Raw genomic sequence first — 22,277 nt, 5'->3', positions numbered from 1 at the left:
CGTTCGACTGGGGGGCTGCGGGAGACGTGGTACCTGCGCGAGGGTCCAGGACAGCCGAGACTTCGGGGCCCTAGAGGCCAATGAGGCCGGGATCTGTAGATTCCTGGGGACTCTGGTCTCCGACGCAGGCGGCACAGAGTGGGGGAATCACCGGGGCGGTGTGTCTGGATCTCGTCCGGACCAGGGCGGGGCAGAAAGCTGACCCTGGGGCGGGGACCGAGACAACACTCTAACAACGCTGTCGGGGGAGGGGGCTCGTCACCCACACTCACCCCGGGCCAGGGCCCCCGACGGCATTTAAAGGGCAGAGGGCGGGGCCGGGCGGGCCGCACCCGGGAGCTGCTGGCGGCCACGCTGGATGGGGCGCCCATGAGCTTCGGCGCCGAGGCTCCCGGCCAGGCCCGTAAACGACTGGACATGGCCTCGTACTGCGACGGCTCCGGTGTCTGCCCGGCCCCGCACAGCCAGGCCGGGGCAGCCGCGCACCCGGCGGGCTACGCGCGCGGGGACCTGGGCGCGGCGGGCGCGGGCCAGCGACTGTGGCTGAACGCGCCGGCTCTCAGCCCCGCGCCCTACGCGCCCTGCCCCGGGTCTGCGCCGCCCTATGCGGCCGCCCCGGGCTACGCCGCCCCCGGCCCGCTCCTCGGCGCCCCGGGCGGCCTGGCGGGGGCCGACCTCGCGTGGCTGAGCCTCTCGGGCCAGCAGGAGCTGCTGCGGCTGGTGCGGCCGCCCTACTCGTACTCGGCGCTCATCGCCATGGCCATCCAGAGCGCGCCGCTGCGGAAGCTGACGCTCAGCCAGATCTACCAGTACGTGGCCGGCAACTTCCCCTTCTACAAGCGCAGCAAGGCAGGCTGGCAGAACTCCATCCGCCACAACCTGTCGCTCAACGACTGCTTCAAGAAAGTGCCCCGCGAGGAGGACGACCCAGGTGAAACAGGCGCGCCGATTGCCCCGTCCAGGACTCCGCGGATTCCCGCAGCCCGGCTGCTGGCGCTCTAGGACTCGGGGCGGCCTGGGGCAACCCAGTCCCTCCCGCACTGCACAGCTAGGGGTACTGAGGCGGGAGGAGGGGAGGAGGAGAGACGTGCTGGGCGACCCCGGGACCCCCAGACCCTGACTTCGGGTCTAGGCCTCTGTGAGTCTCGAAATCTCTGTGCTCTCCCGCGGAGGAAGAACAGGGAGAGACCTTTGGGGTTACTTCTCTGACTTCAGTATCCTTTGCTGTAAAACGGGGAAGACAGTGTCTACCCCAAGAATTGGTAAGGCCAATGAGACGCTGCCTCGCGAAGCGCGGGAGCCAACATAGAGGCCAAGCATGGTCCGCTCCGCGCCATTGGCAGCGCGACTGCCACAATCCAGGTGGCTGTGCGCCCCATAGGCTTTCTCCCTGGCCTTGAACTTAGAGAGGCTCAGTATTCTTGGTTGTTGCCCTTCCCTGGTTTTCCTGGCCTGTCCACATTCTTCCCAGTCTAGCTGGGAAGGCCCTCCCAGGTGCAAACCTGAAGGTTTAGGGTGGGGGTGAAGACTAATGGAGGGGCCGCTCGGGGAATCTTCTTGAAGTTGACCTGCATTCGTCATATTCACACCATGGTCAGTCAAACGCCCTATTTTCTGAGCTGAGCCCTCTCTTCCTGCGCAGGTAAAGGCAACTACTGGACCCTGGATCCAAACTGCGAGAAGATGTTCGACAACGGGAACTTCCGACGGAAGAGGAAGAGGAGAGGAGAGGTGAGCGCCGCTGCTTCCTCGGGAGTCAGGAGCCCGGGAGGAGCCAAGGCACCAGAGCTGGAGCCCCTCGGCGCGGCCTCCGCGGACCTGCAGGCGCCTCCGTCCCCGCCCGCGCCCGACGCTGCCACCTGCTTCTCCAGTTTCGCCTCGGCCATGGGGGCCCTGGCGGGTGGCCTGGGTACCTTCCCCGCGGGCCTGGCGGGAGACTTTTCTTTCGGGAGACCGACGATGGTCGCCGCCCACGGACCCCAGGCCGCAGGTCCCGCACCCGGCTTCGGCGCTGGCCATCAGACGGCGGCCACCAGCTTCCGCGTAGGCCACTTCGTCTACAGTCGGGAGGGGACAGAAGTTTGAGGGGAGGCGGGGATTGTCCCAAGTGCTGTCCGGAGGTACTGAGCTCAAGCCCGGATTCCCGCCTGCTTGGCGCCGCAGAGTCGGTGTCGGTGTCGAAGAGGGAGCGCAGAGCCCCCGGGGGGCCGCTGCGGAGAACTGACTGAGCCTAGCCCATCTCAGCCTCCTGGTGGCCCGCCTGTTGTGCCCGACCCAGGCGACCGTTCACATGGAGCAAATGGGCCACTCCCTGCGCCACTGGTTCTTCCAGTGCCTCTGGACCTTGAACCTGTGCTCGGCTGGGATCTGCCTTCAAGGGGCGACAGGTGGCACCCGCCCCAGTTTTTTCGAGGGGAGCCCTTGCCCACTCCAAAGAGACTCCTAGGTGCTTGTGGGAGGGCTGCCCCCCGTGCTACCCGCGGCCCATTTCCTCCTCCAGCCCAGCCTGGTCCACCCAGAGGCTCAGGGTTCTAGGGAGTGGGGGGGGATTAGTAGCTGCCCTGTGGGATCAGGTAGCTTCTCTTCAGCCTCACCAGGAGTGTGGCAGCGAGGGGGATCTGGGACTCCTGGGACTGGGAGGGTGTGATAGGGACTTTGTTGTGGCTGCTGCTGCTGGAAAATAGAAGGAAGGAGGGCTACCAGAGGCCAGGGGATAGCAGCTCCTTTCCCTTTTGGTGCCTGGCCCTTACTGACCCTGTCCTAGGACCAGGCACCTCAGGGGACCACGGGAGCAGTGCCTAGCACCCCGGAGTCACAGGAGGGGTTCCGGTTTGCTCCCCATGCCATTCACACTCACTCCCTGCGCACTTCTGCTCCTCACCCCCAGCTTGGGCCCGAGCTCGCCTCTGCATGCGGAGGGAAGCAGCAGCCTCCCGTGTCAATGTAAGCCCACTGTCCTAGTCTGAATCTACCCAGAAAGTTCTCTTTGGAGCCCACAGCCATTGGGAGGAGAAAGTTTGGCCCCGGTACCAAACTTAGGCCCTCTCCGAGTTTCTGGTGGCTTAGGGGACCAGTCATTTCAGGGCGCGTGGTGGGCTCGCCTTCTTTCCCTGCACCCAGGGACTCCAGAGAGGCGCCTTCCCTGGGAGAGCACAGAGAGAGAGGTGTTAACGTGGAGTTAATGTGGAGTAGAGCAGTGGAAGATTCGCTAGCCAGCCAGAACTCCTATCTCCACCCTCTGGCAGGTTTTCCATGCCTAATTCAGAATCCCAGTGCGGCTGCTGGTGCTGGAGAGGAGAGCTGCCCTCCTGTCTGTTCTTCAGAGCTGACCAGCCATGGTCCCGATGAACAGTGGTGTGGGGGGGGGGGGGCGGGGGAGGTGGGAAGACAAGAGGAGAAAAGAGGTCAGAGGCTGGGGACATAGATAGGACAAACCAAGAGTTGGGATGAATTTGGACCCTGGGGCATGTGTCACTGAGCCTTCCTGGGGGCAGCCACAAACTTGCTCACTGCCCAGCATCACAAGACATCTCGCCGCTGCCGGCCCCCCTGGAAGAAGGTAAAGAGCATGCAGGTTCTGTTCCTGATACCACGTTACCCAGCCAGACTTATGGCCAAGGCCACATCTCTTTTGCAGAAACACTCCGCAAATGTAATAGGATTAAAGAAGGCCAGAAAAGAGAAAGTCCTTACCTTATAAATAAACAATTTTATCTCAAGCCTATTTTAGTAAACTATGATGCTAAAAAGAAACACCGATAGATGGAACATGAATGTACATGCTGTTTTATACATGAGAAAAGTCCCAGTGCTATTCCCAGCATCCTCCCCACGAGAGCCTCTGAGTTTGCAGGAAACTTAGAGAATTAAAAAAAAAAAAAGTTTGACAACATTGGGAAAATACAATGTATAATTTGACAGTCAGTGGAGCTTTCAGAAAATTGGCTGACAAATACATGTGTAAGCACTGTGTATCACACCTGCTGTGTGACTGCTAGGAATTGGTGCAAAGCTGGTCTTTTTCCTTCCAACAATGAGGAAAAAAATTTTTTTCAAAAATATTTTTCAGTTTTTGATTTGTTTGACTCAAAATCAGTTTTTGGTGTTTGAAAATTGTTCGTCTATATTGCAGCTTTATACGATTAATAGGTCATTGAGTAATCAAATAGAGGGACTCTTCATGGGAAATACATAATTAAAAATAATTCCAGCCATGTGGGAATCCATCTCTCCTCTCCTCGGGTGACAGTCCCTGTGTCTGGACGCATTTTCACAAGTGGGGTGGGGTGCAGGGAGGGGCAGCCCAAATGCAGTTTCTGGGCCCTGGTACAGTAGGCCTGGGAGCCACTTATTACCCCAAAGAGATGTTTTCCCAGAGAAAAGAAACTGTGTGCTGAAATTACAATAAATAAACAGGGAAAGCTGCTTGTAGTCAGTTTATAATTGAATCCTTTCTTCTGGTCAGGACTCACTGAACTTGACCATAGTTCTAAAAGCAAGCTGCCCATGGGCCACTGAAGGGCCAACTCCTCTTCCTCAGATGGGGAGCTGCTGTGGAAGGTGAGGAGAATCCCCTCACCTGGGGACGTGGAGTCCTATCACGGTGCTCGGGCCCCATCTTTCCCACCTCTCTGCCCCTTTGGTCTTTAAAGTAAGGAAGCCAATGGAAAATTCCAAAATATTTTAAAAATAACTGTAAACCTTTGCAAAAGAAAAAGAAAGTACCCCTGCGTGATGCGATAGGAGCTTAGCGGTATGTCACTGGAACGCTCTGCTTTGCGTCTTCATCGACATTTTGGTGGTGCTAAATATTTGCAAACATAGAAACAATGTGTCTCCAATTTCAGAAGGGAAAGACAATTAAAACTGTCAGGATATCAGGTTATTGGAATTCTTTCCATTGCCAAACAGTAGTGGAAATTTTCAGGTCATTGAAAACCAAAAAGCGTAATAATACAATAAATTGTAATCGCCCACAGAAACATGTTAGTCCTGGGTGAAGAGGAATCCCCGGGCAGAGAACAATACGTGCTGAAAACTCAATACTATGTTAAACGTATTTTTAAAAGTGTAGTAACTAGTGTTTTAAAAGGTGAGCACTGGATTTCAAGATACGGGTTTATGTTTCACATATTGATTAAACGTTGAACACGTTTACTTACGATAGACAAAAAGTTTTGTATTTTAGTGACGCTGCCCTGGGATATAAATGTTCAACTTTCAATCTTTAATTTCCTAAGTGTATCCACTGCAATCAAGTGGTATTTTTCATTCAAGGAAATAACATTACAGTAATTATTATAACTCTTCATAGAGGCAGGAAACAAGTTCATCGCCATCTTGCTGATTGAAAAGCAGACCCAATGGGCTAAGTGATTTCCAGAAAATCATCTAACGAGAGCTAGAAAGGACTCTTGATAGACATGCAATCTTCCTATGGCCCATACTCAGAAATGCAGCTTCATATGCACATATCTGCGTACACACACACACACACACACACACACACAGCATAGTGTCACGCGGTGTCTAGGACTCTCAAGAGAAAAGCTATGCATGACAGCACGTATGCAAAGGCATAGTATTTTCAACAAGTACTGTGAGACTATCACATTTGCAGTCAGGATTTGACTTTGATCTGAAGTCAAAGGAGCACATGCGAATATCACGGACTGCAGTAGGGGTCAAGTCGCATACATCCTAATAAAATGCAGTGCTTTGAATAAATCTTTTCAGGTGCCGCTCACCTATGGGGCTTCGTATTCATCCCTGCAGGCACCCCCCCCCCCCCCCCGGGCCCAATGCTGCTTTGCCAGGACCACTCTCCAGGGGGCGAGACAGAGGTGGAGGAGAAATTACAGCCTGCATCTTGGTTATTCGGCTCCAAAATGATGACTTTATGATCAAGTCAATAAGCCATTTCATTTGCAAACACACAATTAGTGCATTTTGTCTTTATTTTTTTAAAAGATTTTATTTATTTATTTGACAGAGAGAGAGAGAGACAGCCAGCGAGAGAGGGAACACAAGCAGGGGGAGTGGGAGAGGAAGAAGCAGGTTCCCAGCGGAGGAGCCTGATGTGGGGCTCGATCCCAGAACGCCAGGATCACGTCCTGAGCGGAAGGCAGATGCTTAAACGACTGTGCTACCCAGGCGCCCCATGTCTTTAAATACATCTCGCTGTGTTTTCCACACTCTGCTAACTCAAGATATGTTTGCTTGATTTCTCGGTTTTATGACTTCATTGTGATTGAGGCCAGCAGTTGAGCCCTGCTCCAGGCTGGAGCCAGTCCAGTCCGCGGCCTTCTCCGAAGCATCATTCATTCAGGAACCTTAACATAAAACCTGTCCTCTTCCTAGAAGATCTATCGTCTGGTAGTGACAGGAGACAGCAATGGTCGTGACCAGAGCTGGTCCTTCCTCAGGGCTCCTGGGTATGGATTCCTTTTGAGCATTCCTACTTCCATTAGTTGAAATTTTGGGAACTCTTCCTCTTCTAATCTAATATAAAATTTGCTAAACAACATTATTCAAGGCAAATTGCCTGGCACCTGCAATAAATGGACTTATTTCTTTGCTCAGCTGTCATCGGTGGCTGAACACAAAGACCGTGAAATATTTTTAGTTTCGCTCAGCTCACAGAGGGTAAATGAAAAGTATGTCAAATTGGATTTTCATTTAAAAAATCAGAATTGTATCCCTGCTTTAACACAGAGCACGTTGAACTGATGAGTCATTAAAGATTTCTCTACCCCCAAGAGTCACCCATCCATCCATCCGACATCGAGTGATCAAGGCGACGAGGACTCTGTTAGCTGCTTGTGGACATTATTTCATGAGGCCCCCACAGCCAGCCAGCGAGGCAAGTATCATTACCTCCATTTTCCTGATACGGAAACGGACCATGAAGTGACTTGTTTCCCAGATGCTGCAGATAATACTGGGCAGTATCATCAGAAACTTGCCTACCTTCTGCCCCTGACTTCTCTGCTTCCCACTTCATCCTTCAGGTTCCAGAAGGATCTCATTTTCCAAGAATCTTACCCTGGCATCCAGAGTCAAGGTTAGGTGTCCCTCTGTTCTGCTCTTGCAGTTCCTGGATGGTCTGCATCACCACCACCCCCAGCCCTGGATCATAGTCCATGTGGGGAGCAGCCTGCCTGCTACAGTCATATCCCCAGTGTGAATAAATGAATGAATGAATGAGTGAATGCGTATGTGAGTGGGTGTAGTTGTACTGTAAGCTTTCCATACACTCTGCGTCTCATCATAGGAACCCCTCCCCCCACTGTCCCTTATGAAGGGCCAGATTCCTCCATACATAGGGTCAGGTCTTCTTCTGGACCCTCCATATACAAAAATGACCGAGACAGAGCCCTGGGGACAACTGCCCTTACCAGAGTGACCCGTGCTGGAGGGCTCCGTGCAGAGGAGGCGTGGAGCTGGGGGCCGGGGTAGGAAAGTTCAGACGCCAGTAACGTCTGGTGCAGCTGCGTGCGCTTCACGCGTGGATCACAAAAGCCATCAGAACAACACCAGCGATGGTCCAGAGAATGAAGCCGACACACGGCGGCCACACCTTGATGTGGCCTTTATCGGAGGGATGATTCCGTATTTGCCAGTGACACCCAGGCATTTTCCAGGCCACTCTTCCCTGCCACCTCTGCCGTCCCCAGAGCAAAGTCCCCTTGTCCAGAACAAGGCTTAACGCCCAAAGTGGCAAGCAGAATCTGAGGACAGGAATTGTGTCCTGCTTCGGGGTTCCTTCCGCAGGGTCTGGGCTTAACAAGACTGAAAGATGGGGAGAGGGAAAGAATGTGTGTAATAGATAATTTTCACTGTCTACTTCTGGAAGTGTTCAGAGGTCTGTCTCCAGGCCCCTAATCCATCGCAGCAATCCATCACCGTGGCTGGCCCACACGTGTGCACGCACCAGCGGTTTGGCTCTGCCTAAGGCGGACATTAACTTCTGCACCTGAACCAAACCACCTGCTCCTTTGACTGGACCTCACTTTGCTGGGTCCACTTTACTCCAGGAAGCCTGAGGGCAGGTCGATGTAGGGGGAGATGGACTTCAGGAGTGAGCAGAATTAATACTTTAATGAAAGGTTTCTGTTTCAGGATTCTTGAAAAGTATGGTGCTTAATTCTCTAAGCTGTTTTTCTGGTAGTCCTGAGTGGACTAGGACTGCTTTAATGCTTTATTTACATCTCCTCCTTGGATTTTTTTTTTTAATTTTTAAATTCCTGCTAAAAAGAATAAATCACATCATATATTTTAATTGGGGACTATTCAAAACAATTGGTCACATTAAACAGAACAGCATAAGAAATTATACAAAAAGAAAGGAAGGAAAAACTTTTAAACAACCATTTGTTATAAAATTCTTTTCTTGAGATATAATTGACATGGAACTATATCAGCCTCAGGTGTACGACATAATGATTCAATATTTATGTATCTTGTGATCAACGCAATAAGTCTGGTTCCCATCCATCGCCTCACATGGTTAACAAACACTTTTCTCTTGTGATGAGAACTTCTAAGATCCACTGTCTTAGCAACTTTCAAATATACAACACAGTATTACCACGTACGGTCACCACGATGTATGCTGCATCCCCCTAGCTTCTTTTGTTAGTTGGAAGTTTGTACTTTTTAACGTCTTTATGCAATTCTTCAGAGATTTATTGCCCCTAAACTTTTTTGGGGGGAGTCCTTTACTATTGCTTTAATTTTTTCTGCTTTGCCCTGGTTGGTATCTGTAACAAATGAAAGATATATAAGAGACATACGAAATATAAGAATCCACATCAATAACACTTTTTTATTAACCAGATTTCTTTTTCATCATTGCTGGGAATATTTCTTTGTTTCCAGGGTTTGAGCGTGAGAGACTGTTAGTACACAGAACCATAGTTACGCAGTTATAGCAGGAGCAAAATTAAAATGAGATTTATAACAGGAAAAGGTCATACATTTTCAAACAACTAGTAAGACGGATGTTACCACATTCTTCTGACCTCTCAGGAGGGACCCCACTCTTCGGCTCAGATTTCACATGGGCTCATTCATACAGCAACCTCAAAGCTCCCTTGATGGCCTAATGGCGCGTCCTTAGTCAAAAGGACTGTCAGCCTAAGCGAGTGTAGAAAGATGAGCCTTTGCTGAGACAGATTGTCCAGCTCCCCACCTGCTGGACCAGGCTTTCACCAAACCAGACACGGTACCGTGGCCATTGTGAAATGGACACATTGAGTCTAGAGGTGACCAAATCAAATGCTTTATAAATGCCACCCCACTGACAGAGTGAGTGAAATCTCCATCTGAGAGTAAAAGCCTGGAGGCAGGCTTTTGAATTTAGAAGTGCAGAGTCCTGCAGTCGAAATGAACCCAGCTGAGATGCACCGGCCGGGGCACGAGTGAAGGTCTTGGTGGTGACCTACGATCGAGGCCTCCGTGAACAGGGGCTTCATGGACACCACGTCTACTAAAAGCTCATATGCAGGGGAGGTATTGTTAATGAAGCTTTACAAATGAGAGAACTAAGTCTTGGAGAGGTTCAGTGATTTGCCCAAAGTGGGTGGGGCGGGAGACCAAAGCTGAAAGCCACAGGCGTCCGACCCCCTAGTCCTCGGTCTTCCCATCACCTGCTCGGCCTTTCCTGTAGCAGAAGAAGGTGGCCGAGAAATTCAGTGTCTCTGGTGCTCAAGCTTAGCTCTTGAGAACTGAATCCATTGTGTCCCATTCCTGCGAGAGATCAGGCACAGGACAGAAACATCACTAACTTTAGACTTTGTTATAAAAAATATATGTAATTTAGTAAAAATGGTTTTAAAAAACAGAAACATGACCAATTTTGGACTTACTTGTATGAAACACAACTTGGTAGGCATGCTCTTTTAAAAAATAAAATATAACTAACTCCTCTGTACTATAAAATAGAATTCTTTAGATGTGATTTTTAAAATTAAGGGAAATCACTAAATGAATAGAGATATAATCCATAGCTTCCAAATAGGACAGAAGGGACAAAAAATTTACAGTAGGAAATTCCAAATTATTTACCATATCTGGCCTACAACCTGTTTTTGTGTGGTCCACAGGGTAAGACTGTTTTTTCCATTGGTTAAAGAAGAACACAAAAGAAGAATATTTCATGACATGTGAAAATTACATGAAATTAAAATTTCAGCGCCCATAAATACAGATTTACTGAACACAGCACACCCATTTGTTTATGTGCGGCCCACGCAGGGTTGGCACTGCCCCGACGCTCATCACAGACCACAGCTGCACTGGCCGTGATCCCCACAATCACAGCCACGCACTGTCAATCCCAGTGACAGCCCCCGTCAGCCTCTTGAAGAGCGCGTATGTTGACATTCCAAGACTTTTTTTTTTCCATCACCAGTGGCATAACCATTATATCGAAAGAAGAAAAGAGTGGACCTCAAATGTAATTTTAAGGCATGGTAGTGTGGATTACTTTGCTATTGAGTTGCACGGTGAGGCATCACGCGTATCACACAGTGACACCATGCGTGTACTAAAGGCACACACCCTACATCGGAATTACTAGACTAGGCACTTCCTCCTTCAGGACAGCGGTGCTCAGAAGATTTAGAAAATTTACAACAGGCTATATCAGCACAGCAAAATTTCTGTGCAAAAGTAAGAAGAGGAACACGAGGCTGCTGTCAGGGTAAGTTTCCGAGTGTCTCATTTGTCAGAGAGGCAAGGAAAGCTGTTAATTCATGATAAATTCATTAATCTGGATCTACTGCAGAGGTTGAAAAATGTGCCCAGGAAATGTCCAGAAAAAAATAAACTCATTTAAGACTATTGGCTTCTGCCCTCAGTTTTGTTCTATCATGATTATGTTTTATAATTTGAATGTCATCAAAAATTTTGTTGAAATTTGTTTTCTCTCTTATTATAGAAGTATCGAAAAAAGTCCTTTCCAGAAAAAGAGTTGTCGACACTTGGTTTATCAGATAATAGGAAAGGAGACTAGAAAAGAATTGTTAAGGGTGAACACAAAATCAGATGTAGAAATAAGCCCAAATACGTGATCAACTATAATAAATGTAAATGGCTAAACTGCTCTAATAAGGACAGAGCACTGGATTTATTTTAACTGCTGCTGATTAGAAATATACCTAGAATAAACCTCAAGGAAAATTAAAAGTGAAGAAAGAAAAAGACACAGCAGTCACATTCTAACCAAGAGAAAACTGGAATAGTAATATTAATACAAATAGAATTTAAGCAAAAACATATTGATATGGGTAAAGAATAAATATACGTAGTAATAAATTCACGTCAAGAATATATAAGGAATATTAACGACCTACACTATTTTCTCATAATTCAGTAAAGAAAACCTGACAGAAAAAGACACATTTGACAAATCTACAGAGTAAGTGATCTGAACCCACTTCTACCTAGCTCAAGCAGACACACACACAGATTAGTAACATTTGGACTTGAACATTAAAATTACCCAACCTGATATAACAGAGATAATTAGAACCATATGCTAAAAATGATGGTACGCATTTTACGCAAGCGTTACTTTATAAATTAACCACAGGCTACATCTCAGTGGGGAATTTGAAGAATAATGGAAGAACTTTGTGACATAGACCATGTTCTCTGACCACGAGGCAATTAAATTAGAAACCAACAATAAAAGATCATTAAGAAAATGTCTGGATATCAAAATAAGTTCTTAAAATTCTTTAAAATGTTCATGGGTTAAAAAGGAAATTGAAATGAACAATTATGAAAATGCTTGAGAGACGGTTGTTAAGGTAAATATTTACCATTATTTATTTTTGATGAATTTATTTAGAAAAACAAGGGATATAAAAATAATTGAATTACAGGGTGCCTGGGTGGCTCAGTCAGTTAAGTGTCTGCCTTTAGCTCAGGTCATGATCCCGGGGTCCTGAGATCCAGCCCCGTGTCAGGCTTCCTGCTCATCGGGGAGCCCGCTTCTCCCTCTCCCTCTGCCATTCTCCCTGCTTGTGCTCTCTCACTCTCTCTCTGTCAAATAAATAAAGAAAATCTTTTAAAAAAATTGAGTTACATGTTCAATAAAAGTAGCAAAGAGAAAGTATGTCAAAGAAACAAGAAGGAAGGATGTCATAACAGTAAGCATGGACCAATGAAAAGGATAACAAAACAATAGAGACAATCAATAAACTCAAGTGTGGGTTCTTTATTTTTATGTTATTTTTTTATTTATTTTTAAACTATTTTATTTATTTGTCTGTTTGTTTATTTATTTATGTATTTATTTGACAGAGAGATAGCACAAGCAGGGGGAGTGGCAGGCAGAGGGAGAGGGAGAAGCAGACTCCCCGCTGAGCAGAGAGCCCGATGCAGGGCTTGATCCCAGGACCTTGGAATCATGACCTGAGCCAAAGGCAAACACTTAACCGACTGAGTCACCCAGGTGCCCCGCAAGTGTGGGTTTTCAAAAAAATAAATAAATTAGGCAAAATGTTAGCAAGGCAGATCAAGAAGAAAAGAAAAAAGAGGTGGTTCACTAAGCAGTCCTAGAAAGGATGGGAGCCTCAGTCCCTTCCACCACCTTACCCAGAAGTGTTAATTGCACTCTGAGGACCAATCCTGCAGGCTTTCACTCCAGCTGCTCCCTGGGACCTCCCTGGCCTGTGACTGTTGCATGACTGCCTCCTGACAGGTCACATGGTACCTGAGTCTGCTTCTTGACACTTGACATTACTCTTGAACTACAAACCTGTATATCCAGCTGCCTCATGGACATCTGCATGCGGATGACCTCCACGCACCCTAAGTCCATTGTGTTCCAAGCAGAGCTCATCTTAGAGACAAGAGTTTCAGCACCGAGACAGGAACCAGACAGTCTGGGAGGACTGGGAGGCAAGTCAGTAGAGCCGGGTCAGAGCGTGTGGACACCTATTTCGCATACTGATCCCAAAGAGGAGAGGGGAGGAGGAGGTCAAATTGGCTTTAATTTTGCTTGGTGTTTAGTGGGAGCATATTCAAATGCAGAAGATGAAGGGCCAATAGGCAGGACAAAGGGAAAAATAGAGGCCAGAGAGGGGAGAACAGAGAGAGGAAGCAGGAGGCTGCTCAGAAGTGGGGAAGGGTTGACCCAGAGGGGACAAAGGCCACATTCTCCTCCAAGACTCCAGGGAAAGATCTGGGGAGTGGGGAGGAGGGGGCAGTTCCCATGGGAGTCTCTATTTTCTCTGAGAAGCAAAAGGTGAAGAAGCCAACCTGTTGAGAGGTAGAATTAAAGAGGGGGTGAAGGAGTGAGGACTTAAGGAGAAAGTGGTCTTAAAAGGGAAGGTGCTGAAGACTGTAGAGACAAATGAAAAAAGGAGATGAGTAAGTGTTCCTAAACGTTTTGAGGATTATCAACAAGATTCCAGATGAAGACAGGGACAGGTTCCTTACCTCAGGTCTGAATTCTGGCATCAAGTCGTCGTGGGGGGCGGTGTGGGGCAGAAGCATCAAGGCCCCACCTAAAACCTAAAAAACCACGTCAAGGATCTTCAACTAATTTTTTCCAACGAAAACCTTAAAGTTACATTGGTTTAAAGTAGTTTAAAAATTCAAGCATTTTAGAGCCTGAAACACCCTTGAGATCATTCTTCCAGGGACAGCTAATACATGTCATTTGTTCTCCATTCCTTACTTCCACGGCAGACATCAGTAATCACGGGGCTCTTATCTTTCCATCTTGACTCATCTGCAGAATCTTTCTCACTGTTGTCCTTCCAGAACCCATTATCTGTCTTCCAGCATTCACACATGGAGTTCAGTGGGTTTCCAGCCATGATAACACACATGAAAATTGAAAGAAGTCCAATGGTTTCGTCAAAGGGGTACTTGCAGTTAGTGGCAGAGCTAAGCCTAGATTCTAGGTTTCTCAGCTCAGTCCGCCATCTTGTTACCCTAATGTACTTTGAAAAAGTAGCCTAGCCACCCGAAGCAGTGGTCATTCATATTATCAGATATTTTTCCCTCTTCCACTGAAAAAGATGTGGCTATTTTTTTTTTTTTTTGAGAGCATGTATCCCTCATCCATCTCTTCCTGTCTGACGAGCAGGCGGTACCCAACAAGGAATACACATTCGTTTCTGCACAAAGCACCTCTGTGAAAATGGAAATGTTTGATTGAAGATTTTTATCGCACAGATACTGCTATTATAGAACAGAAGAATCTGCCCTTCTCACTGACTTTTACTTCATTCACCCTGAGGTGACCTGGCTGATTTCCGGGTCTGACCCCACTCACTCGCCGTTCTCATCATAGCCTCATCGGACACACGCTGGGTAAACAGTCAAATGTTGTGTCAGCCAATAATATAGCTTAGGAGAAGTAAACAGAATCCCATGCATCTTTAAATGTTTGTTTGTCCCGTTTTGCATGTTTTCATTTCTTGAGTAAATTATTTGACTTAAATGTTTAAGACTCAACTTGAAGGAACCCTGAGTATTCACTGAGGAAGCAAAGAGTGGGATAAACAAACTCTCCATTAATGTGTTTTCAAACTGAGTCAGACACGCCTCATAAAACAATAGACAGCAGCTTCTGGTTAATTAAGCTGGAGTCACGTAATTTTTTAAAAAGTGAAAGGGGAAAAAAGGCAGATTAATTACTTTTTGACTGAACTGATGTTATTATTATATTGGAGGGGCTTGAATAAAGTTTATCAAAATTATGAACAGGTCTGCATATTTCTTCTCTCAGCAAACAATGACTGGGTACTCAGCATGTACTTGGGGCTCTGTAAAAACAGCTTGTAGGCGAGTTGGGAAAGGGGGTAAGGCAATCAAGGAGGGCCATGACTTGGGAGACCGGCTTACATCCATCCCCGTGGCTGTGCGTGGCCCAAGAATGCTTCATTATGAGGAGCCCCTACTCATGGAGGCTGGAAGGTTGAATAAAGAGTCTCCATGTGACCTGGTGGGAGGCACTTCCGGTAGCAGAAACTAGGTGAGCAGAGACCTGGGAGTCTGGAAACAGCAAACAGATTTAGGGAGTGTGGGGGGGAAGGTATGACCTCCATCACTGAGCTTCCATTAGGTGAACAGAGGAGTGTAGCAGGACTGAAACAGGTGGTGGCTTTAGCCATAGTCTTGATTTTGAAAAGAACCAGAAATCAAGTCAAAGAGGCACCGATACTTGACCAATGGGAGAAGGAGCCAGGTTAACCACTCTGGAGAACTTCTCAGGGAAAGGGCTTATGGAGCTAAAATTTTATTCTATGTGAAACTTGGCTCCCATGTCTTTGCTGTGATCTCAAAAAGACCACTTTGGGGTCCAAGCTCCAGTCGCAGTCTCTGGAAGTATGCAATGCTTGGTCTTTTTAGCTGATATGACAAGAATCCTACTTATTCTTCCTAGATCCGCTGGTGAAGTGGTCACTCAGTTCAGATTTCTGTCAGTGGTTCTGTTCCTCTGCATTTTAACACAGGCACTTTCTATGGCTTCCAGAAAAAAAAAACCCCTTCCATGAAAACATCCATTAACGGAAAGCTCCCTAATGTCTACACTGTGGTCTCTGAGAAGACAACCAGAAGCTGGAGGCACGTGAGTCTGGGGAAAGAGCGTCTCTGTGATATGTGACATGCACAAAAGGTAATGAATGTCCCCCAAAGTCAAATGGTGGCAAGGTGTTCACATCACATGTCATGTCAGTTCCCCTTTTCTGGGCCCCCTTCTGCCATCAATGGGACACAATCACTCACTTCCCAGTGACTCCCTTTGCCCCCATGTGCCTGTCTCATACTGAGATTTAATTGTTTACAAATCCTCTTCTCCAGTCAGTCATCTTGCAAGAAAAGTCTAGAACTTGTGCTCCTCTGCCATCCAGCACGTGGCATTATCCCTGGCATCTAGAAGATGCTAGAAGGGTTTATTTTGTACTTACCTTACCTGCCACCCCCTCCCCACTTTGTATTCTTAAGCTGAGATGTTTCTGACTCATCGCTGTATTTTCTCTGCCCCTGCCAAACACCTTGGGTCTTCTCATTCCAGGCCCAGCTAGAATTCTTTCTTCACCAAAGAAGCCTGTTACTGGCAACAGGACAACCTTTCTGGAGAATTAATATTTTAATTCTGCTGCCATTCATTTTTTTTTTAATTTTACTTCAATTTCAACTGGGTCTAGGCAATTTTCCCAGGTGTGCTTATTCTGTCCATGGTTTTGTATGAATAATGAGCCAAAGTCAGAGGCTAGATAATACTGCTCTGGTTGGTTTGTGTGTTACATCTCCCCACTTGGGCCATGGGTGGCATCAGCATGACCCAGATTGAGCCAACCTCAAGCAGTGAATATCAGCAGAAGTAATTCGGAGCTGACGGAGCAACATAGCTTCTGAAGGGATATTTCAGAGGCAAATTCCTTTCCTAAATGTACCCTCCTGGTTCCAGATATTTAACTGAAAATAATCACATGTTGAACTTTAAGCTTCTGTCGGGTTACAGTGAAAAACCTGATCGGATTACTTATATGATCAAGCCTTATCGTTCTCTTGAAATTGGGAGGCATAAAATAAGTAAACGTGAAAATATTTCCAGAAACAATTTCTCCCGATGTCATTTCTCTGAAGAATAGCCTTAGTTTCTACTTAGAGACGGGTTGATAAACAGTGGAAATAAAAAGTTTATAACTACAAAAACCTCTTTTAAGCTGAATATATATGAAATACTTAGGGTAGCGCTCTTCTGCTGTACTGGCTGGAAACCAGCCTTCCCCACCTCCTTGCTTGCCTAAACAGTCATGGCACGTACCCAGAGGAACAGTCTGATGGGGATGTCGTGTGTTGGGGAAAGGGCAAGACTGGTGTCGCGCTCAGGTTGAAGCTTCCTTCTCTCTTCCCTCCAACCTAGTTTCCGTCCATCAGGCGAGGCCCCAGAAAGCTGGTGTCAGAGTGGGTTATTTCTTTTCCCTCCCCAGCTGAAGGCTCTACGGGTCAAGGGTGCACTGTTTCAACCTCACTGAGATTTACAAATAGGATTAAATCATTCTAAAAATGGGACTGAAAACAGTGTTTCCTATAAGAGCCCGGGCCCACCACCTATAGGGACCACAGGGTGAAATGACAAGAAGGTCCCAATTCATCAGGTTGGTCATAAAGTCATCCATAAAATTTGCATCTCTCCAGGGTCCTTGTTCTCCCAGAAAGGGAGCAAATGGCCTCTAATGAGTATAGAATGTGAAGCAGTGTTGACTTTGTCCTTCTCCTGTACCCAGTTCGGCATCATACTGACAACCCTATAATTTTGGAGAGAATACGTTTCCGAAAAGCATAATCAGAGGAAGGTTCAGCTGAATCATGCACATTCCTGCACATTTCATGTAAGATCCAGAAGTCTGTACATTTTTATTCATTTTAAATCCGATTCTTTAAAAGTTTTACACTAAGAACACAAAATTGGGAGAAGATTTTTAATGACCTCTTGCTTTCTTTCAAGCACCATCAAACACCAGTTTGGCACAAAGTTCCTTGTTCAAGGGAAAGAGACATTTGTCATTATTTTCCCTTGAATCATTACTATCTCTCAGTAATGAATGCAAGCCATTATCATTGAATTGCTCTCGTCTCTCCAGCCTGGGCCTGGCTAATGACTGCAGCACTCAGGACAGAGGCTGCGTGGCAAGGAATAGAGCAAGAAAGGGAAGATTCAGTCACTCAGCTACCTTGCATCTCAGGTGCAAACGGATGGCCAGGTAACTAAATGGATCAAGGCGACTAAGATATCAGCTCAAGTTAGGTGGAATTTCTGCCCCACCAGCCACTTTTCTTCCCAACTCATGATGCTTGCCATGGCCAAAATTGGCTTCCCAAAACAGAGGTCATCTCATTCACCTTTGAAAATATCCCTGGGGCACCAGAATACAGAAACTGCCTGGAACTCAAGTTCTACTAGAAGAAACAATAAAGCCTTTCTGGCTTCAGCACCAAGGCCATTGGGAAGTTGTATTCCCATCAGTCCATCTTTCTGTTCTTCCCACAGGGCTTTCTGCCTAATCCCAACTATTAACCTTCTTTTATTCTTTCTTGTGTGTTGGCTGCATTGCCTACCTGTCTCCCTAATTGGATTGTCAACTCCCCAGAGACAAAGTTGGTCGATTCATTTTCTTATTCCCAAGACCCAGGTATGGTGGCATGTTGGTGGACTCCGTCAATTCCAGACAAGGGGGCATTGGTGGCTGAAGTGTCTCACTGCGCAGTGTTCATGCTAAGGGCAACTGGGCCCCAGAAGAGGCCCTGGACACTCCCTTTGTATCAACAGAAACTTGCTTTCCATCTCTAAGTTCATAGGGAAGAGAAGGTGCTTGACTCCTCTTCGGAAGCTCCCCCTCCCCAAACAGTTTTCTTTTCTAGGAGAGAGCTTGGTTCAGGACCACCTCCCATTCTGACTGGCCTCTAATTTGCTTAAGAGGGGCTGGCAAACTTCAAGGTCAGTAGAAAAGTGCAAGCCTCACCCTCTGTCTCCTGTATCCCTCCTCTGCATCCGTCCAGCCCACCCACCTGTGCAGCCCCAGGCTCATGACTCCTGGCACCTGGCTGAACAACTTTCAGTAGCTTCTTCCTCCTTTTAAACCCAGTTTGCCGATACCTCCTACAGGACTCTACCTTTCCTCGGGCCACACTCACACGCCTAAGCGTATAGGGTACAGCCACGCAGCCACGAAGCCACGCAGCCATGCAGCCTTGCAACCACGCTGGGCCTACTCTGTCCATTTCTCTCCTGCCTCACCGACTTTGTACACACAGGTTTTTCTGCCTGAACCCTTTCGGTGGTGTTCCCACTGTGGTCATCCTCACAGCCCCACTCACTCCATAAGCATTCACATCCTCCAGGAAGCCCCCCTGGGTTTAACCTTTGCTTTATCTTCACAGCCCTGACTTCCTCTTGCAGATGACTCAGCACACTTCCCACTGCTCTTTGGGGGGGGCATGTTTGGATTTTCCATCACAGTTTCACCTGGAAATACCACATGAGCCAAATCCAGTGTACAGCTTGCTTCTGTATAGCCCTGAGCTAAGAATGACTTCTAAGTTTCTAGAGGGTTGGACACAGACAAACAAGCAAGCAAACAAAAACAAAGAAGAATGTGTGGCAGAGACTCTGGCTGGAAAAACCTCAAATATTGACTACCTGGCTCTCCTTAGGGAAAGCGTGCCGATCTCGGCCGGGGACACTGCCTACTTATCCAGTATCTGCTCAACGACTGTGGTGGAATGCACGTGGGTGGTGTTGGGGGCACCCTCACTAGCAGACAGGCACGGCGTAAGCGTCACATTCTGGGAGTGACAGTTGGGAGCTTCCGGAAGTTGTCCCTGACACAGGTTGAGAATACTCAGGGGATGGAAGGGAGACATCTATCTTGTAAGATTGCATCCCAAACCACCAGAGACATTTGCGTTTTCCCGTCTCCAGGGGGGGCCCAGGGCAGAGTCACATTTTCAGAGGAAAAGAGGAAAGGGACGAGGGTCTGGTGCATTTATTTCTAATGTGACCCCATCATCACAGGCATCTTGGTGAACTACCCCACTACATCCCGAGATCTGGTAACCAACACTTTCACAACTTCATGCGGTTTTGCTAAAACACGTTTTTCCAACTTTAGAGTTAACATAAGCCTTTGCTTGAAAGGTTATATTCCTGAGAAATTAAAACAGGCTCTCCAGTAAAATAATTTGACATTTCAGAGGACAATTTCTGCCATAAACTGAATGTCAAGAAACACAAAAGAGAATCTCTAATTAATGATAAGGAACAAAGAATGCCAAGCTTATTTTCATGTCTGTTGTTCCAACCTGATTAGTCAGATAAACAGCTTTCGAGTTCAGCTCACTGAGTGATGAATATTCTGTCTCCTTGTCTATTTTTCTCTTGCAAAGAGAGAGAGAGAGAAACTTTTCAGCATGGCCCACTAACAAACATAACAAATTTGGGTCCTTGAGATAGTTTTCCAGGCCTTTCAACTGTGTTTCATTGTGACTTACCATTTTGTTTAAATAAAAAGCTGAGGGGCACCTGGGTGGCTCAGTCAGTTAAACGTCCGACTCTTGATCTCAGCTCAGGTCTTGATATCAGGGTCGTGAGTTCAAGCCCCATGTTGGGCTCCACACTGGGTGCGGAGCGTACTTAAAACAAACAAACAAAGAAAAAACCAAAAGCTGAACAAGAGTATAAGAATAGTTTAGAAAGTGGGGGAACACAAAGGCTTGGAGGCAAGAGAGAGTGTTACTGGGAAATGAAAGGCCGGTTGGTCATGGCGCTCAGCTTGGGGACAGCATGAGGAGGCTGGAAGGCCTGGCAGAGGCCAAGTCCTCCCCACAGTTAGGACTTGACCTGAGGGCAAACTAGCAAAGGAGTGGATGCTTATGGTAATAAGAGGGACTGGCCTCGTGAGGAGGGGATTGTGTGGAAGTGGTGTTTGTACTTGCTTTGGAAACAATTACGGTGGAGGGGAAAGAGTATGAGAGTGGCTTTCATAGGCTGGCTCTGCGTTTACCATCAGGATGACTTTGGGGCAGTTGTTGAGCTCACGAGCTCCCTAGCTTCTCGTTCCCCCATGATAAAGGACCTGTTACCTGGCAGGCTTTTTGTAGGGACTGAGTGGGGAACTATACACAAGGTTCCTGAGAAATGCTTGGCACCTGGCAGAGACACGGAGTAGGGACATTATTTATGTCCCTACAGTTCCAGACCGTCTCTGAAACCTCCTCCATTTGTAATAATTGTAAATAACGTAGCAGGTGCCACACCTCATTTTATTTATTTATTTACTAATTCGTGGCTCCCTCCCTCCCTCTGAAGCAGGACTTACTGATTCTTTATAGATGATGATACAGAGGCACAAGGAGGGTTGAGTAAGTTGCCCAAAATGACACAACCCGTAAATGTAGAGCTGGGATCTGAACCCAAACAGTCTGGCTTGAGTCTTCCCACGAGCCCTAAACATGTTTGCCTACGGTTCATCAATGATCTATCTGAGCCCCACAAACAACCTCTAAGGGAGACAGATGACTTTTGTCACGATTTTTCCTATGGGGAAGTCGAGGCTGACAGTCTCAGAGGCTGGTCCCTACCTGACCATTTAGCAGTGATGAGGCCATGCCAGGACTTTGATCTAAGCCAGAGGACAACTCCTGGGTCCTTCTCACGCCCTGGGAGGTCCAATTCCCAAAGATGACCATAAGCAGGTGTCAGTTTAATCAGTAGAGTAGACGCCTGTGTGCTGGTCTGCTAAAGCTTTTTTTTTTTTTTTTTAAGATTTTATTTAATTTTTTGACAGAGAGAGAGAGAGACAGCCAGCGAGAGAGGGAACAGAAGCAGGGGGAGTGGGAGAGGAAGAAGCAGACTCCCAGCGGAGTAGGGAGCCCGATGCGGGGCTCGATCCCAGGACCCCGGGATCACACACTGAGCTGAAGGCAGACGCTTAATGACTGAGCCACCCAGGCGCCCCAATGCTAAAGCATTGTATAACTGGAGGATATTCCAAGAACACCACCTCTCTCTAAGCTTGCTGTCTCACCTCCAGATCCTCACGTGTCCCAACCCTTGCAAATCACAGGAGCTGTGGTTTATACATATGACTTATGCATAAATTATGACTTACACATATATTACAAATAGGCTTGCACATACCACGTATACATAGTGTTTGATAATAACTGCAAATATCTAAATCAACCCCATTTTCAAAAGACACAACACAGCAGTAAATCTTGACTTGTGAGCCAAGAAAGGTAGAAGATAGATAAAATAGGTGTATGTGCAAATTACACGTGCATATTCTCGTTCCAGACAAAGTGCTCTCTGAAGAGACAAAACTATTAACTCTAGAAAATGAGAAACGTAACCAGGATCCTGCTAATGCCATTAATAAATTCTAGTGGTGCAAAGGCAGGCATGGAAAGCCTTGCAGTCAAGCGCGCCTCTGCAGATTCCTCACCCCCTACTGGTGTGTCTGCCGGGCTCATTACCACTGTATAACCTGACCCGTCTTCATGCTTTCGGGCTGGGCTTAGCACAGAGCCACACATCACCCTGGCTGGACAGTTACGAGAGACACTCCGAGAGCTCCTAATAACAAAGAGGGGCAGAAGGACCACGATCACGCTGGGAAACCAAAATCACAGCTCTGTCTTTTCCAGAAGTGATCCATGTCCAAGCCATGCCCCAGCAGCTTCCTGCTGACTTTAAAGTCAACCAAGCAGAAAGCTGTGAGGAGCCCGAGGTATTTCATGCT

General features: G+C 47.3%; 1 protein-coding gene across 1 annotated transcript; it reads left to right on the top strand.

The window, feature by feature from the left end:
* The first annotated feature begins 417 nt into the window (after window positions 1–417).
* Window positions 418–2,581, top strand: FOXI2 (forkhead box I2). The gene is made up of 2 exons (XM_026493673.3): window positions 418–931; window positions 1,643–2,581. Exons 1-2 carry the CDS (start codon window positions 418–420, stop codon window positions 2,083–2,085), a joined length of 957 nt encoding a protein of 318 aa, XP_026349458.1. The 3' UTR covers window positions 2,086–2,581.
* The last annotated feature ends 19,696 nt before the right edge of the window (window positions 2,582–22,277 follow it).

Source organism: Ursus arctos, unplaced genomic scaffold, assembly GCF_023065955.2.
Source record: "Ursus arctos isolate Adak ecotype North America unplaced genomic scaffold, UrsArc2.0 scaffold_7, whole genome shotgun sequence".
NCBI lineage: Eukaryota > Metazoa > Chordata > Mammalia > Carnivora > Ursidae > Ursus > Ursus arctos.
The sequence above is the reverse complement of the archived record's forward strand: the minus strand, read 5'-3'. Positions and strand labels throughout refer to the sequence as shown.

Coding starts and splice junctions, on each gene's coding strand:
- FOXI2 (XM_026493673.3), top strand. CDS start 418: ATGGCCTCGTACTGCGACGGCTCCGGTGTCTGCCCGGCCCCGCACAGC. Junction 932..1,642: donor CCGCGAGGAGGACGACCCAG/GTGAAACAGGCG, acceptor CTTCCTGCGCAG/GTAAAGGCAACTACTGGACC.